This window comes from Humulus lupulus, chromosome 3, assembly GCF_963169125.1.
Source record: "Humulus lupulus chromosome 3, drHumLupu1.1, whole genome shotgun sequence".
Lineage (NCBI taxonomy): Eukaryota > Viridiplantae > Streptophyta > Magnoliopsida > Rosales > Cannabaceae > Humulus > Humulus lupulus.
The window spans coordinates 8429198-8444745 of NC_084795.1; the positions used below are offsets into that span (position 1 = coordinate 8429198).

The following is a 15548-nucleotide window of genomic DNA, read 5'->3' on the forward strand; positions in this document are numbered from 1 at the left end:
CTTATGCTTGCCAGTATTACTCGGCCCATAAGGCATACACTACTCGGCTCACCAAGCTCTAGAGGTACTCAGCCCATGAACCCCTAAGGTAGTCGGCCTAGCCCTAATACTAGGCCTGGAAATCGCCTAAGGGAAGGAAGGGAGTACTCAGCCTATGACTTGTGAGTACTCGGCCTAGCCCTAATTCTAGGTCTGGATATCGCCTAAAGGAAGGAAGGGAGTACTCGGCCTGTGACTTATGAGTACTCGGTCCATCAGGGAGTGCTCGCCCCAAGGGCTCTAAGGGAGTGCTCGACCCAAAGCCTCTAAGGGAGTACTCGGCCCATGCCAAGGAGGTGCTCGACCTCTCCCTGGTAGGGCTGAGCATAAAATCCGAAAAACCGTGTACACCGACCTATCGAACACCGAAAAAACCAAAACCATTTAAACCGAAAAAACCACCGACGGTGCAAACCGCCACTGTTCGGTCGGTTTTAAAATTTTGGGTGAACCGACCAATAAAACCGAAACCGACCGAACATAATAAAATAATAATATAATATTATATAATTATTAATTATTAAAAATTTTAAAATTTGTACTTTTAATTATGTTTCAAACTTAAAAATTTGTAAATGTAATTATGTTCTATATAATTATGTTTTAAAAACGCACAAAAATGGATTCCAACAATCCAAAATTTTTAATTTTTTAACTAAAACTTTAAAAAAAAAAAAAACAATAATCAATTCGGTTTGGTCGGTTTAACCGACCAAACCGCGGTCCAAAACGGTCGGTTTTTTTTTAAACTGGTTTGGTTCGGTCGGTTTTTGGATTGCACCAATCCGGACCGAAAACCGAATTCTGGATTTTTTGTTGTGAAAAAACCGCCCAAACTGACCGATGCTCACCCCTACTCCCTGGAAATCGCTTAGTATAGGGTTTATAACCCTGGAAATCGCATAGGCTAAGGAATTTTATAGAGAAAAGCTTGAACAAAGTGTTTCTTATGAATCTAAGCACATGTAAATTAAAAGATGTGATGATTAGAAGATAATACTTACCAAATATCTGAGTTTGATGAGGACCTGTAAAAATCAGACCTAGATCCTTCTAAAAGTGGCGCATGGAGCAGATGAGAAGATGAAAGTGGCGCATGGAACAGTAATGAAAGAGAGATCTATTTATAACCTCTCACGAGACAAGATATTTTTAAGAATTCAAATTTCCTTGAAAAATATCTAATATGGTTTAAATTTAAATTCCTTGAAAAATATCTATATTTTTAGGAATTTAAAATTCCTTGAAAAATATTTATATTTTTAGGAAATCAAATTCCTTAAAAATATTTATTATTTTTAGGAATTAATATCCTTGAAAAATATTTATAATTTTAGGAAATCAAATTCCTTGAAAAATATTTATTATTTTTAGGAATTAATATACTTGAAAATATATATTATATTGTTAGGATTTCAAATTTCCTTGAAAAATATAGTGGATTTTTAGGAAATTAATTTTCCTAGAAAAACCTAATTATTTTTAGGAATTACTAATTTTCCCTGAAAAATTTGTACCGAGCAAAGTATCGATAGTAAAAAGTACTATATAATGTCCCGAGGGACTTGACTATTTAAGTACTGCTATAGCATGTTTCTCAGGCCTAGATCAAGTTTACCATAATGTTAAGTACATTACAATAAACTTGGGGGGCAAATGTTATCCCTAAAAAATACGAGGATGACGTGGCAAATAAGAATGTGACACGTGACATCACAAATCAGGGAAAAACAACAAAGTATTGAGAAAAGACCGACGGACAAAAAGGATAGGTCCAGGACCTATAGGAAGATCGACCAAGCCTATACCCCTTAGGGGTGGTCGGCCCAAGCATGCCCTATACCCTCTAGGGGTGGTCGGCCCAAGCAAGCCTTGTACCCCCTAGGGGTGGTCGGCCTGACCCTACCCAGGGTGGTCGGCCCAATATGCTCAAGGACCTTAGGGGTGGTCGACCTGACCCTATCCTCCATAGGGTGGTCGCCCTAAACCCCCAAGTACACTTCACTGAGAAGTAATTACTCTCGTTCAAACTGAGATTAATAGACCTAGCACCCCGAAGATCAATAGGCCTAGCATCCAGAAGGTCACAGGTCCAACACCCAAGCTTTGGTCGTCGGGCCTAGCACCTAAGTCTGACATACCAACAAAGACTTAGCACTTCCCAGAGGTTTCTATCATGCATTATCCACCACGATCTATAGAAACAAGAGAAGACCCGCGATCTCATAATCATGGGAAGGTGGGCACGTATCTCCACTCACAACGATCGTGTACCAAACCACGATCTCCAGTACGACTGATCGTGTAACAACTCCTGGGTACTATAAATAAAGGACGCAGGGCTTCATAAAAATGACTTTTTTTCGGACTCTCTTTTTTGGACTGGAAAAACTCTTATGAGAAGTGAATTACTGAGTTCATACTTGTAATTGTCGAGTAACTCAATACTAAAGACTAAGTGGATTAGGTTATTACTGTTCATCAGAACAGGGCTGACCCATTATAAATTTCAGTGTGTTTACTTAAGATAATCGTATTCTGTCATTTATATTACTTATTCCGTTCAAAAGGTGTCGTATATTGTACATACGACTGTTGGCCAATTTCACAGGTCAACAGGCATTATATTATTTGATTTATCAAATTACTTCCCGAAATATATGGGAAGCCATTCTGAAAACCTCTTTACTAATAGAGAGGGATAATTCATTTTGTAAATGACCGAAATATTAAGATTTGGAGAGAAAACTCTGGGTAACTGTTCTCTAAAAGTTTCCAGAAAACTCCTAAAAATTAATAATATAGACTCGTGGACTAGGCAGATTTTAACTGCTGAGGCACGTAAAAATCTTGTCTACATTCTTTTAATTTTCTTCCTCTGGTATATTTTTGTTTAATTGATCTTCTTTCTTAAGTTGACGAAAAACGACGTTAACAATAACAATAATGATATTGATTGATTGTAATGAAACAATTTGGTGAGCATGAATTGATTTAAATGCATTTGATTTTTTAATCATGATAATATTACATATTATAAAATATATAATCCTATTTTTTTTACAAATTATATTAATATGAATTCAAATATTATTACTATAATAATATTTAATACAAAATTAGGCATTTAATATTTATTTTAATATAAATTTAAATATTATAAAATATCATTATAACAATGATATATAATATATAATCTTAATTTTTATGAAAAATACTATCATTTATCATATTATATATATTTAAATCATAAACAATATATTAGTTTAATTTTTCTTTTAATATATTCATGTTATTATTTCATACATAATATTATATATTTATTTAAAATTTATACAATAATGATACAAATTTAATAAATTTTATATATAAAACTAAACAAAAAAATGCATTGCATGATACTTGCATCTAGTATACCTAACATATTCAAATGTGGAATACATATTTGATTTTTCCCATTAGTACAAATAAATGACATAATATATATTTATTTGAGTCTATACATAATTATTACTATATAGATGTATACCGTACTTAAATAACGTATAACTAATTACATTTTAAAAGTTATTATTATTTATAACTAGCCCAAATTAAGACTAATTTTTTTTTGAATAAAATATTATTCTTATGTAGAGTTTTCAAGAAGTTTTACTTTAATTGCTAATTAATTTTGAATATTTTACATTATCTAATTTCCTTTCTTATATAAATTAAAATTAAAATATTATTTCTAATATATATATATATATAAATATAAATATTAGGGTAAGACTAGGATGCACCCCTAAAAATGGACATATCGGTGCACCTCCTCTTGTTTTTTGATACCGGAATGATTTTCGGTAAATTTTTTTATGACCATGTATATTACAATTATTTAGAGCATATTGTAAATTTTCGGAATTCTAATAGTTTACAGTACCGAAAATAATGTTCAAATAGTCTGTTGCACGCGTGACTGTTTTTTCTTATGCACGTGGAAGATAACCTGTTTGAACCATATTTTTGATATTGTAAATTATTCAGAATTTCCTGAAAATTTGTACAATGTTCTAAATAACTACAATGTACACAGTCATAACAAAAACAACGCCGAAAATTATTCCATTACCGAAAATAGGAAAATGGTGCACTGATGCTTATTGATGCATACGGGGTGGGGAATTGGCGGGGAGTGCTCTCCCCGTCCCCATTTATAATTTTAATCCCCATCCCTGCTTATTCCCCGTCGAGGAAGGGGTGGAGAATCTCCTACAGGGACCGGGAATCCCCACGGGGAACTGATTTATTTAAAAAAAATCAATTTTGAATAAACAATAATAAATTATATATAAATTAAAATATTACACAATATTAATAATTTAAAATATTAAAAATAATCCTAAATAAAATTTAAAATATTAAAAAAATTACTAATATATTATAGTAACCCATAAAAGAAGATATATGATACATATAAAATATTACAAAAATATATAATAATTTAATTGGAGTCCTATCAAAGTGGAAGTGGAGATTTTAACATTCCGAAATTAAAAATTATTTTTATTACCATCTCGTTCTCTATTTAGACGAGAATTCTGCACTCTACTACTAATGGTGAGTTCACGCGACCCCATCCCATGGGAATATGTGCGTCTATACTGATGCTTCCAAAAACATGTGTGCGCCTTTTCCAAAATATTAAACTTAATTGGAATAATTAAACATTATTCAGGGGAAACAAATAATTATAAGAATAATAATAAATCAACTTTTCAAAAAAAATAAAAAAATCAGTATTATGCCCCGACTCGCTCGGCGAATTTGCCAAAACCCCGGGCGCTCTAACACCATATTTGCTCTGAACTGCGAAAATGGATCAAAACCAGAGACCTTCCTCAGCTTCGAGGGCTTACCAGTTCCACCCAGGCCGAGCCAACATTATCAATCTCTTTGACCTATATTTAGGAGTAACTTCAGCTCGCTCGCTTGTTTTTTCTTTCTTTTTCTTTGTATATTTTCTCTCAGAATTTGGTGTAATTCTGCTTTGTTTGATGTATTTATTGCAGAGAAGTAGTCGCCAAAAACCAGATGATCACATTCGAGAACCTCCGTAAGTTTATGTTATTAATTTCTTTCTTTTCCTTTCTAGTTTTAATTTTTGGTCAAAATCTCATAGCATAAACAGTGTTCCATTATTAGCTTATATATGATGATGAAATATATGAAAATTATGTTGAAAATTTTGCAAAATTTGGAGGGTTATAAACACTATTCAGCAGAAAGAGCTTCATTTATATTTATGCTGGTACTAGTGTTTGAACCTTACTGCTAAGATGACAAGTATAAATAATATAAATTGTGATTTTGAGTTGGATACAAAATTCTTACTCTGAATTTGGGATTTATTGTGCTTGCTTGTATTGATTATAGTTTGATTTATGAGTTCTTTATTTAGTGGCATTTGACTGCATCTCTGATCTAGTACAGAAACAAGACACAAAAGCGTGTGGTCGCTCTTAATCGAGAGCTAGCTCCTAGAAACGAGCAGTTCCTTTCGGATTTTGAACAAATTCAGAGCCAGTTTTCTGTAAGCTACATAATTTGATTATCAATTTATCATGATGTCCCGTTTATTTATTTACTTTTCTTAGTGGTAATTCACGTTTGCTTTTGTTTTTAATCAGTCATATCTTTGGCATCTTGATAATCTTTTTTTTGTATGTCTGTGCTGCCCCTTAATTTTCAGGATCAAGAACAGTTGCGAGCTGTGACAGAATCTGTTCTTATATCTTTGGTTGTGCAGTGTAGTGGACATGTACCTCGAGCAGAATTTCTTCTCTTTGCTTTACGTAGCTTGTGTAGTATTGGTTATATTAACTGGGACACTTTTTTGCCATCACTTCTTTCTTCAGTCTCTATGGCAGAAACGACTGTGGGTCAGGGAACTCAAACAGTTGCTTCAGTTTCATCACAGCCTGCGGTGCTGCCATCTTCAAACACAATCTCCAATTCATCTAATTTTCAGTCTTCAAATCCTGCCTCTCCATTGCCTTCTGTGCATGGTATTGGGTCCCCTGTTCAATCATCCTTGGAACCAGCTCCTTGTGCAACCTTATCACCAGTCAAGTCATCTGATATTTCCTGTGTGACACAGCAGTCTACATCAAGGGTGAATTCATCTATAAGAGACAATGCCATTAGCAGTCTACGGCAACTCTGTTGCAAGATTATCTTAGCTGGTCTTGAATTTAATCTAAAACCAGTGACTCTTGCTGACATTTTTACTCATATGCTGAATTGGCTGGTTAATTGGGATCAGAGACAACAGGGGATTGATGGATCTGATGGTTTAAAATCTTGGAAACCTGACAAGGCTTTAATAGAGTGGCTGCATAGCTGCTTGGATGTAATTTGGCTTTTGGTTGAGGAGGATAAATGTCGAGTTCCCTTTTACGAATTACTGCGTAGTGGCTTGCAGTTTATAGAAAATATACCTGATGATGAAGCCTTATTTACACTTATTTTGGAGATCCATAGGAGGCGAGATATGATGGCTATGCACATGCAAATGTTAGATCAACACCTTCATTGCCCTACATTTGGAACTCAACGAATTTTCTCACAGATTATTCCCAATAGTTCAGGTGAACCAGTAACAGGCATGAGATATTCACCAATTACATATCCGAGTGTACTTGGAGAACCAATGCACGGAGAGGTAATGAAGTTATCTAAAAAAACTATTATATGCACCGTTAATGTTTCTTGAAATAATCTAGCATAACCTAGTAGCGTAATGATATTCTTGTTTTTTGGTAGTTTGACTCCTAATACCTTATATTATTATTGTTGTTGATTATTTAATTAGACAGAAAATCTGAGGGTAAAGCTAGGATTTCGATATGATAGACAATCTGTGCAATTTATACTACTTTCTATCATTATGTTTTCTATGAACATTAAACAAATGGGTAAATCAAAATACATACAATTTATTTTAACTGGCAGTTTATTATTGTTTAGTTTCCTTTTCCAATTGATTTTAAGCATGGTGCTTGAATGGATTGATGAGGGGGTGATGATGTGCTAGAGAGCCATAATCTGAAACAAATTTGGTCAAAAAGAATGTTTCGTTTTTTTTTTACGTCTTTTTGCAAGCGTTGAGTATAAAGTTAATTTCATTTTTGTTTAATCTTTTGAGTTTGTTTGGCCTTTTATTTTGATCTTGGGTGATGTTGTGGTAAAAAGCCATAAATCTGAAAATCTAAAATCATGCTTTACTTATGTATTACAGCTTCAGTCACCCTTCATTTTAGTTAAAATTTCAATATCTGCAGTATTTAGGTCATGCTTCTTTTAACTTTTGTTAATATTTAGTAGTTCTTAAAGTAAGGGCATTTCCAGTTTTTTAATAGAAAAAATTACAAACTAATACAATGTAATATATTTATGTATGTCCAGATGTAACTTTTTAGATGTGAAAATAGTTTTTTTGCGTACAACATTTGTCTTTTTATTATATTCATCTATTTGTTTTACTAGACTAAGTAGTAACTTTTCTAACTTTATCTTTTGAGTATTTGTGTTTAGTCATGGACTATTTTGTGGAAAGGCTTCTTTTCTTGTATTACATATTGGATTGATTTGTTTTTGCTGGTTTAGGATCTTGCAACTTCCATTCAGAAAGGAAGTTTAGATTGGGAGAGAGCTTTGCGTTGTATAAGACATGCTTTTCGCACCACTCCATCTCCTGATTGGTGGAAGCGTGTGCTGCTTGTTGCTCCATGCCATAGGTCTCAAACTCAAGCACCTACTCCGGGTGCTGTTTTCAGTTCTGAAATGATTTGTGAGGGAACGATTGAAAGATTTGTTGAGCTATTGAAGTTAACTAACTCAGGCAAGACTTTCACTAATTTAATTTTTTATAAATATGTAGAAGAGGTTTAAAAGTGATTGTTTTCTATAATGTTTACTACTGAAGTATTGTAGTACTTCTTTTATTCGTTTTTTTCAAGATTTCCCCTCTACAGTAAGTGTAGTTGTCATTTTTATTAAGTTTGCTTTATCTGTTTTTTAATTCTAAAATGCTCTAAATGTGAAAACACTCTGAAAAAGATAGGAGGAAAAAAAATCCATCTGAAATTCATACCAAGCTTGCTTGAAAATGCGACTTCCTTTGGTCTAGTTACATTGACAGAAGTCGATATTCTGCAGAACAGTTTACTAATCATTTTAGTCCTAATTTCTCATTGCTTGAAACCACCATGCTATATATGTTCATTGTAGTGGGTACTTGTGGTCAATAATTAGGATTATAAGAAATATTTGTCATGGTTATTGTCTAAGCTGATAACTCATACCTTGATTCTTGCAGATATCAATTGCTGGCAAGAGTGGTGTGTTTTTTCGGATATATTCTACTTTCTTATTAAAAGTGGGTGCATTGAATTTGCTGATTTTGTGGACAAAATGGTTTTACGCCTCACAGAGGGAGGTGACCACCATATTCTTAGGACAAATCATGTGACTTTGCTAATAGCAGAAATTATCCGGGTTGAGCTTGTGATCAATGCTTTGAATAATGATGCTAGAAAGGTTGTTTTTGAAATGTGAAACTTTCTTGCCTTTCTTCTGCAACATTGTAATCACGCCTTTCTTCTTTTGATTACTATATTATTGACATTTTTTCCCTAGTCGTAGTAGGACTTTGTGAATCATAGCTACTGCACTAATGGATAGAGCATTAATTCACTATGTTCATAGAGAATGTACCTATGTTGTTATGCGTTATGATTCCTCAGCAGTGACTGGTCAATATTTTAGTCTTGGGTGCATTGTTCAGACAGATAAACTTAACATTGCATCATATGTCTGGTAGGTGGAAACAACAAGAAAGATTATGTCCTTTCATAGAGAAGATAGAAGCTCAGACCCTAATAGTCCTCAGGGGATCTTGCTTGACTTTATAAGCAGTTGCCAGAATTTGCGCATCTGGTCATTGAACACTTCTACCAGAGAATATTTAAACAGTGAGCAGCTTCAGAAAGGAAAACAAATAGATGAATGGTGGAGGCAGTCGAGCAAAGGTACTTCTAGATCATTATGTCATCTTTTTTGTGTCACAGCTGTATTTATTTAATGAAGTAACTGCTGCTAGTAATGAAAGCTGAGAAACATTGTTGTTGAATGCTTGAATGTACCATTTATGTTGCACATCCATGATCTATTTATGGTTTACATGTCTTTTTATATTGATTGTGGTTTTCGTGGCTTTAGAGTAGGATATTTCTACTCTTAGTAGCCCTGGCATTTTACTGCCGTGCACAGTACACTTTTCTGATAGAAACTGAAATGTGCTTGATACAGATGTGAAGAATGTTAATTTTTTATGTCCTCAATAAAATTGTTTATTCTTGTGGATAAATCAGTATCTCCACCAGGGTAATAAGGTGCACATGTTATTAATTATGGTTGATACAGGTTTCTTCTCAAGCATGGGAAGATTCTTGAAAAGATTTGAATAATGGAGAGAGTTGGTTTAATTGTTAGATTGTGGCATCATTTTTAGCTTGTTTTCTATGTCCAATAGAGAAGAGGTTTTAGGAATATATATTTTTTTAATTTCTGAGGCTATTTATTGGAGACTAAGCCTTTGTTATCACTTGGTTTAATTTCTTAATTTTGTTCTTATGAATGAGATGCAACTGTAACATTCATTCTGAACTGCAGTGTTTGTGTTAAAGGAACTTTGCCTTAGAATTTTTATTCATGGCCTTTATTCCTCTTTTATGTTTCTTTTTCAATCCAGGAGATCGTATGATGGATTACATGAACATGGATGATAGGTCTATTGGAATGTTCTGGGTTGTGACTTACACCATGGCGCAGCCAGCTTGTGAAAAAGTAATGCAATGGTTGTCTTCTGCTGGAGTTACAGAACTATTACCAGGATCAAGCCTACAGGCCAATGACAGGTTAATGGTGATGCGGGAAGTAAGTCCACTGCCAATGTCACTGTTATCTGGCTTCTCCATGAACATGTGTTTGAAGCTGGCATATCAAATGGAAGAATCATTATTTTCTGGACAGGTATTCTTCCTTTTTGCTAGCTATACTGCCTTGGGTTTAAGCCATGAAGATTTTTTTGATACTTGGGGTACTTTATTTTTTTCTTCGTAGTTATATGTCTTTACTAAAATCTATGGTTTAATTTTCAATCAAGTGCATAGGACCATTGTAGGATAAATGCTTTACTTCCTCATGTCTTGCTAGGAAAGATGTCAAGTTTTAATTTTTTTTTTTTGTGAAGGACTTCTTGTTATTTACTTCTGTTGGTTCCAAATCCCTCTTTGTTACTGATATCCATCCTGTTGATAAAAGAAGAAATGAAATAGGCTTATCAAGGAGATGATCCATATTTGATGCATATACATTGAAATAGTAAAGTAATGCTTAAATGAAGCAAAGCAATATGCGAGAGGAGAGAGACTTGATAGATGATATCTAATTGCAAGAATGTGACACTGTAGCTTTAATGTGAAGTATATGCCTAAGTTGTACATTAAATGAATGGAAAATAGACAAATTAGTGCAAACATGAAATATGTTAATTAACTTGTTCAATAATGGAATGGAAAATGAACACATCAGTGCTATATGTTAATTTAGTATTGTTATTCATGGATATGAAACACTTAAATGGAAAAATAAATCTTAATTTGTTCAATAGCAAAGGTGTGGGTAGATGCTATGTCTCTGCACTCTTCAAGACTTTCTTGGTCTTGAGACTAAATCTAATAGGCCCCCAATACATATTACCTGCGCTAGAAGAAATAAGACAACTTAAGCTAGAAGGTTACTTTTGTAATCTTGGCATATTAACCAGTGTTATGTTGTAGCTAGAAGTCGACAAATAGATCTTTCTAGGAAAGAATAAGGGATTCGTCTATTTGGGGATTGGGATCCTTAGGGATTGGTTTTGGGAGAGCTGAAGGTCTCTCGAATTACCTTCACCACTGTATTCGAACACTTAATCTCAGTACAATATTATTTTAGCTCATATTTCCTCTTTATTCTTCTTCTCTGGATTCTTATCTCTATTTCTGATCATTGTGAAATTCTAGTAAGATTATTTCAGAGACAGACTCTTGAAGAGAAGGAATGTGGTTCATGCGTTCTTGAACCAAAGGAATGTTGAGGGTGCTAAATTCTTGCTGTTCGGAATGTGTAACTGCCATGGTCGGAGGAGGGAATGGCTCTGATGCCAATGATAGGAACCTAAATAATCTGACTAGAATTTCGAAAATAATCAGAAATAGAGATAAGAGTCCAGAGAAGAAGAGAAGAATAAACTGATAGAATTTTCTTAGTAGAGAACAATCTATCAGTAGTTAAACCCAGAATGAATGAATAAACCTCTGAAATCTTTATTGAATGATGAACAATTACACAGAACTTGCTAGCATTCGAGAGGCTAGACTCTCCAAGGTACAACCAGTTCGAGAGGGCTGTTCTCTCCTTAGTTCCTCACAGAAAACTTTCTAATCTCCCCTACCAAGAAACAAACCCCCTCTATATATACAAGTTAAGTGATAATGCCACCTAGGACAAAAATAAAATATAAACTAAACTAAACAGCCACTAAACCTAGAAAAACAACAAAATGAAAATACATCAAATTAAATACATAACCATACTAACTAAGTGTATCGTGGTCTCCTCTTGTATACAAACTGGACTGGGGGTTTATCAATACCCCTCCCAAAAACCATCACCTTGTCCTCAAGGTGGAATAGAGGGAATTGGTTCTGTATAGTGGTGAACGGCTCCCAAGTTGCTTCGAAATCTAGCAGGTGTTTCCACTTAATTAGGACCTCTGATGGTGTGGTTGCAGCAGCATGAGGAAATCGCAGGTCAAGCACTGCCTCGGGTTCGACATGAAGCTCTAATTCTGGTGTAAGTTGCGGTGGAATGGTAGGTGCGGCTGGAGAGGTGCCAATGGCCCGTCGAAGCTGCGAAATGTGGAAAACTGGGTGTATGCGGGCATGGTCCGGAAGCTGGAGCTTATAGGCTACTGAACCTATTCTTTGTATGATGGGGAGAGGGCCGTAATAGCGGGTAGACAGCTTTTCGTTGGAGTGTTTTGCAAGAGATTTCTGGCGGTATGGGCGAAGTTTGAGGTAGACCAAATCTCCAATGGCGAATTCATCGGGTCTTCTCTTGAGGTCAGCCTGTAGCTTCATGCGGTGTTGGGCTCGGAGTAGGTGCATGCGTAAGTCATTCAGGATGTCGTCGCGCCTGGAGAGTAGTTCATCAACCCCGGACACTATGGCTGTACCCTTGCGGTATGGTAATAGTGGTGGTGGATCTCTCCCATATAAAGCATGGAAAGGAGTGCTCTTTAGGGAAGTATGATAGGAGGTGTTGTAGGAATATTCTGCCCAGGCCAGCCACCTTGACCACTGTTTCGGCTGCTTGTAGGAAAAATATCTCAAGTATGTCTCAAGGCAACAGTTAAGGACCTCGGACTGTCCATCGGTTTGTGGGTGGTATGCCATACGCTTCTTGAGAGTAGTTCCTTGGAGTTTAAAGAGATGGCTCCAAAATAGGCGGAGGAAAATTTTATCTCGGTCAGAAATGATAGATTGTGGAATGCCATGGAGTCTTACTACTTCCTTGGTGAAAACTTCCGCTACGATCGGGGCCGTAAAAGGATGCTTCAGCCTAATAAAGTGAGCATACTTGGAGAGGCGATCAATGACTACTAATATGGTGTCCCAACCCTCAGATTTTGGAAGCCCTTCTATGAAGTCCATAGTCACTTCGTCCCATACTTGTGCTGGAAGCGCTAGGGGCTGTAAAAGGCCAGCTGGAGAGGTTGTAAGCAGTTTATTCTTAACCCCTCCCAAAATAACTCAGCGGCCACCCTCTTATATGTTTTGAGAACCCCCGAATGACCACTAAATGGCGTAGTATGAAATTCCGCCAAAATCCTTGGTATTGGTGGCGACTTCTTTGGGATTACTAGTTGATTTTTGTAATGGAGGAGGTCGTTATAGATCTGGAAGTTGTGATGTTCCTTGCTGTTTTTTAACAGATCCTTCCGAATTTGTCTCAAAACGGGATCAGCCGCTATCTCTTTGGCCAATTCAGGCCATAGTTGCCACTCCATGGTAACTAAAGAGTCAAAAGTGGGTGTTTCAACCTGTCGTGATAAGGCATCAGCCACCCTATTGTTGGTCCCAGGCTTGTATTCTATCTCGAAATCCATTCCCATTAACTTCGATACCCACTTTTGATATTCCGAGCCGATGACCGGCTGTCTAAGCAAGTGTCTCAGACTTTGTTGGTCAGTTCGCACCACAAATTTTTTTCCCAATAAGTATGGTCACCATTTGGCTATTGCGTAAACAATCGCAATTAATTCTTTCTCATAGACGGATTTTTTCCTTGCCTGAACTCCCAAAACTTGACAGAAATAGGCAATTGGGCGCTGGTTTTGTAATAAAACAGCCCCTAATCCGTGCCCCGAAGCATCTGTCTCAATGATGAAAGGCTGGGAGAAATCTGGTAGAGCCAAAACAGGTACTGTGGTCATTGCTTTTTGGAGTTGACGGAATGCTTGTTCGGGGGCTGGTCCCTAATGGAATTGATCTTTCTTCAGTTGGTCGGTGAGAGGTTGTGCTATGCAAGCGTAGTTTGCTACGAACTTTCTGTAGTACCCAGTAAGGCCTAGAAATCCGCGCAGCCCCTTGATTGTCTTGGGAATGGGCCATTGGAGCATTGCCGACACCTTTTGAGGATCAACCGCCACTCCCTTTTGCGAAATGATGTAGCCGAGGTATTCTACTTGCAACTGTCAGAAAGCACACTTTTTGGAGTTGGCATAAAGCTTATGTGTTCGTAGGAGTTCTAAAACTTGGGCCAAGTGCTGTTGGTGGAGCTCTCGAGTCTTGCTGTATACTAGGATGTCATCAAAGAATACTAGCACAAACTGTCGAAGATGAGGCCTGAAGATGTCGTTCATTGAGGATTGAAAGGTGGCCGGTGCATTGGTCAACTCGAAAGGCATGACACGGAATTCATAGTGGCCATCATGAGTGCGGAACGCTGTTTTGTGCACATCTTCTTGTCGTACCCTTATTTGATGATATCCTGATTTAAGATCCAATTTAGAAAAAATTAGAGCTCCATTTAATTCATCTATTAGTTCGTCAATGATGGGTATTGGAAACTTATCTGGAATGGTAACTCTATTAAGAGCTCGATAATCTAACACAAAATCGCCATGAGCCATCTTTTTTTTTTTACGAGTAGAACCGGGCTTGAGAAAGGGCTGGTGCTGGGTTGGATTATTCCCACCCTAAGCATTTCTGAAATGAGCTTTTCGATTTCTGATTTTTGGAAGTGTGCGTAGCAATAAGGTCTCACACTTATTGGTGCTGTTCCGGGTTGTAATGTGATCGAATGCTCATGGGAACGGATTGGAGGAAGTCCTGCAGGCATAATGAAAATATCAGAAAATTCAGCAATGATTTTGGACAAAAATTCAGGTACCTGCTGTTCCAACTGGTCGGATTCCGAACTAGTGTAGTTGAAATCTAGAACGAGGCCTTGTTTCTCGGCTTGTATAGTCTTAATCATGGTTTTTAGCGACACCATTGATCTGTCCAGCGATGAATCCCCTTTGACAGTAACCGTGCGCTTGCCAAGTTGGAAATCCATGGTTTGTAGCTTCCAATCTATCTTCATGGTGCCTAATGTGGCTAGCCATTGTAACCCCAAGATTATGTTAGCACTCCCAAGAGGTAGTGGTAAAAAATCATCAGTTATTTCCACGCCTTGGAAGTGGATGTTCAGGTTCTTACAAATCCCATCGCACTTCAGCGAATCCCCATTGCCCAAAGTAACTCCATATGGCTTTGTTCTGGTTATAGGCAGTTGTAAATGATTCACTAGGGTCTTAGAAATAAAATTGTGAGTTGCCCCGGAATCGATGTGGAGTACTACCTCTCTAGACCCCAGATCTCCTTTGATTTTCATGGTCAAATTTGAGGATAGACCAGCCACCGACTGAAATGAAACAGCCACATTGTCATGTACTTCAGTAGAGTCGAATGTCGCCTCTTCCTGTTTGTCATCGTTCTCTTCTTGGTTAAAAAGGTCATCCTCAATCTCTTCGGGTACCATTATTACTTGCAGCTCTTTCTTCCTACAACGGTGGCTTGGGGACCACTTGTCGTCACACTTAAAACACAATCCTTTTTGCCTCTTTTGTTGGACCTCAGCATCAGTAAGTCTCCGAACAGCCGTGGTTGTTGGTGTTGGGTTTGTACTTGACGAGGGTCTTTCACTTCTCACTAATGTGTCGCTGAAGCTAGACTTATTCGCATGATTGTAACGTTGTCGTGCCACCCTATTCTTGTCTTCGATGTCTTGAACAATGTCCATAGCTTCATCAACGTTCTTGGGTCTCATGATTCGCAATTCTGCCCTCAGCGACGGAATTAGGCCATTCATGA

The 15548-nt window shown here is 36.7% G+C and overlaps 1 protein-coding gene across 6 annotated transcripts in view; it reads left to right on the plus strand.

The window, feature by feature from the left end:
- The first annotated feature begins 4781 nt into the window (after nt 1-4781).
- The window catches only part of LOC133821997 (mediator of RNA polymerase II transcription subunit 23), a 38775-nt gene continuing 28008 nt past the window's right edge, over nt 4782-15548 (plus strand). For all 6 annotated transcript variants that reach the window (XM_062254191.1, XM_062254186.1, XM_062254188.1 and 3 more), the window contains exons 1-8: nt 4782-4994; nt 5094-5137; nt 5515-5614; nt 5774-6745; nt 7690-7924; nt 8402-8622; nt 8906-9113; nt 9836-10116. In XM_062254191.1, the coding sequence (XP_062110175.1) occupies nt 4899-4994; nt 5094-5137; nt 5515-5614; nt 5774-6745; nt 7690-7924; nt 8402-8622; nt 8906-9113; nt 9836-10116 (2157 nt within the window). In that variant the 5' untranslated portion in view covers nt 4782-4898. The remainder of the gene's footprint in view (nt 4995-5093; nt 5138-5514; nt 5615-5773; nt 6746-7689; nt 7925-8401; nt 8623-8905; nt 9114-9835; nt 10117-15548) is intronic.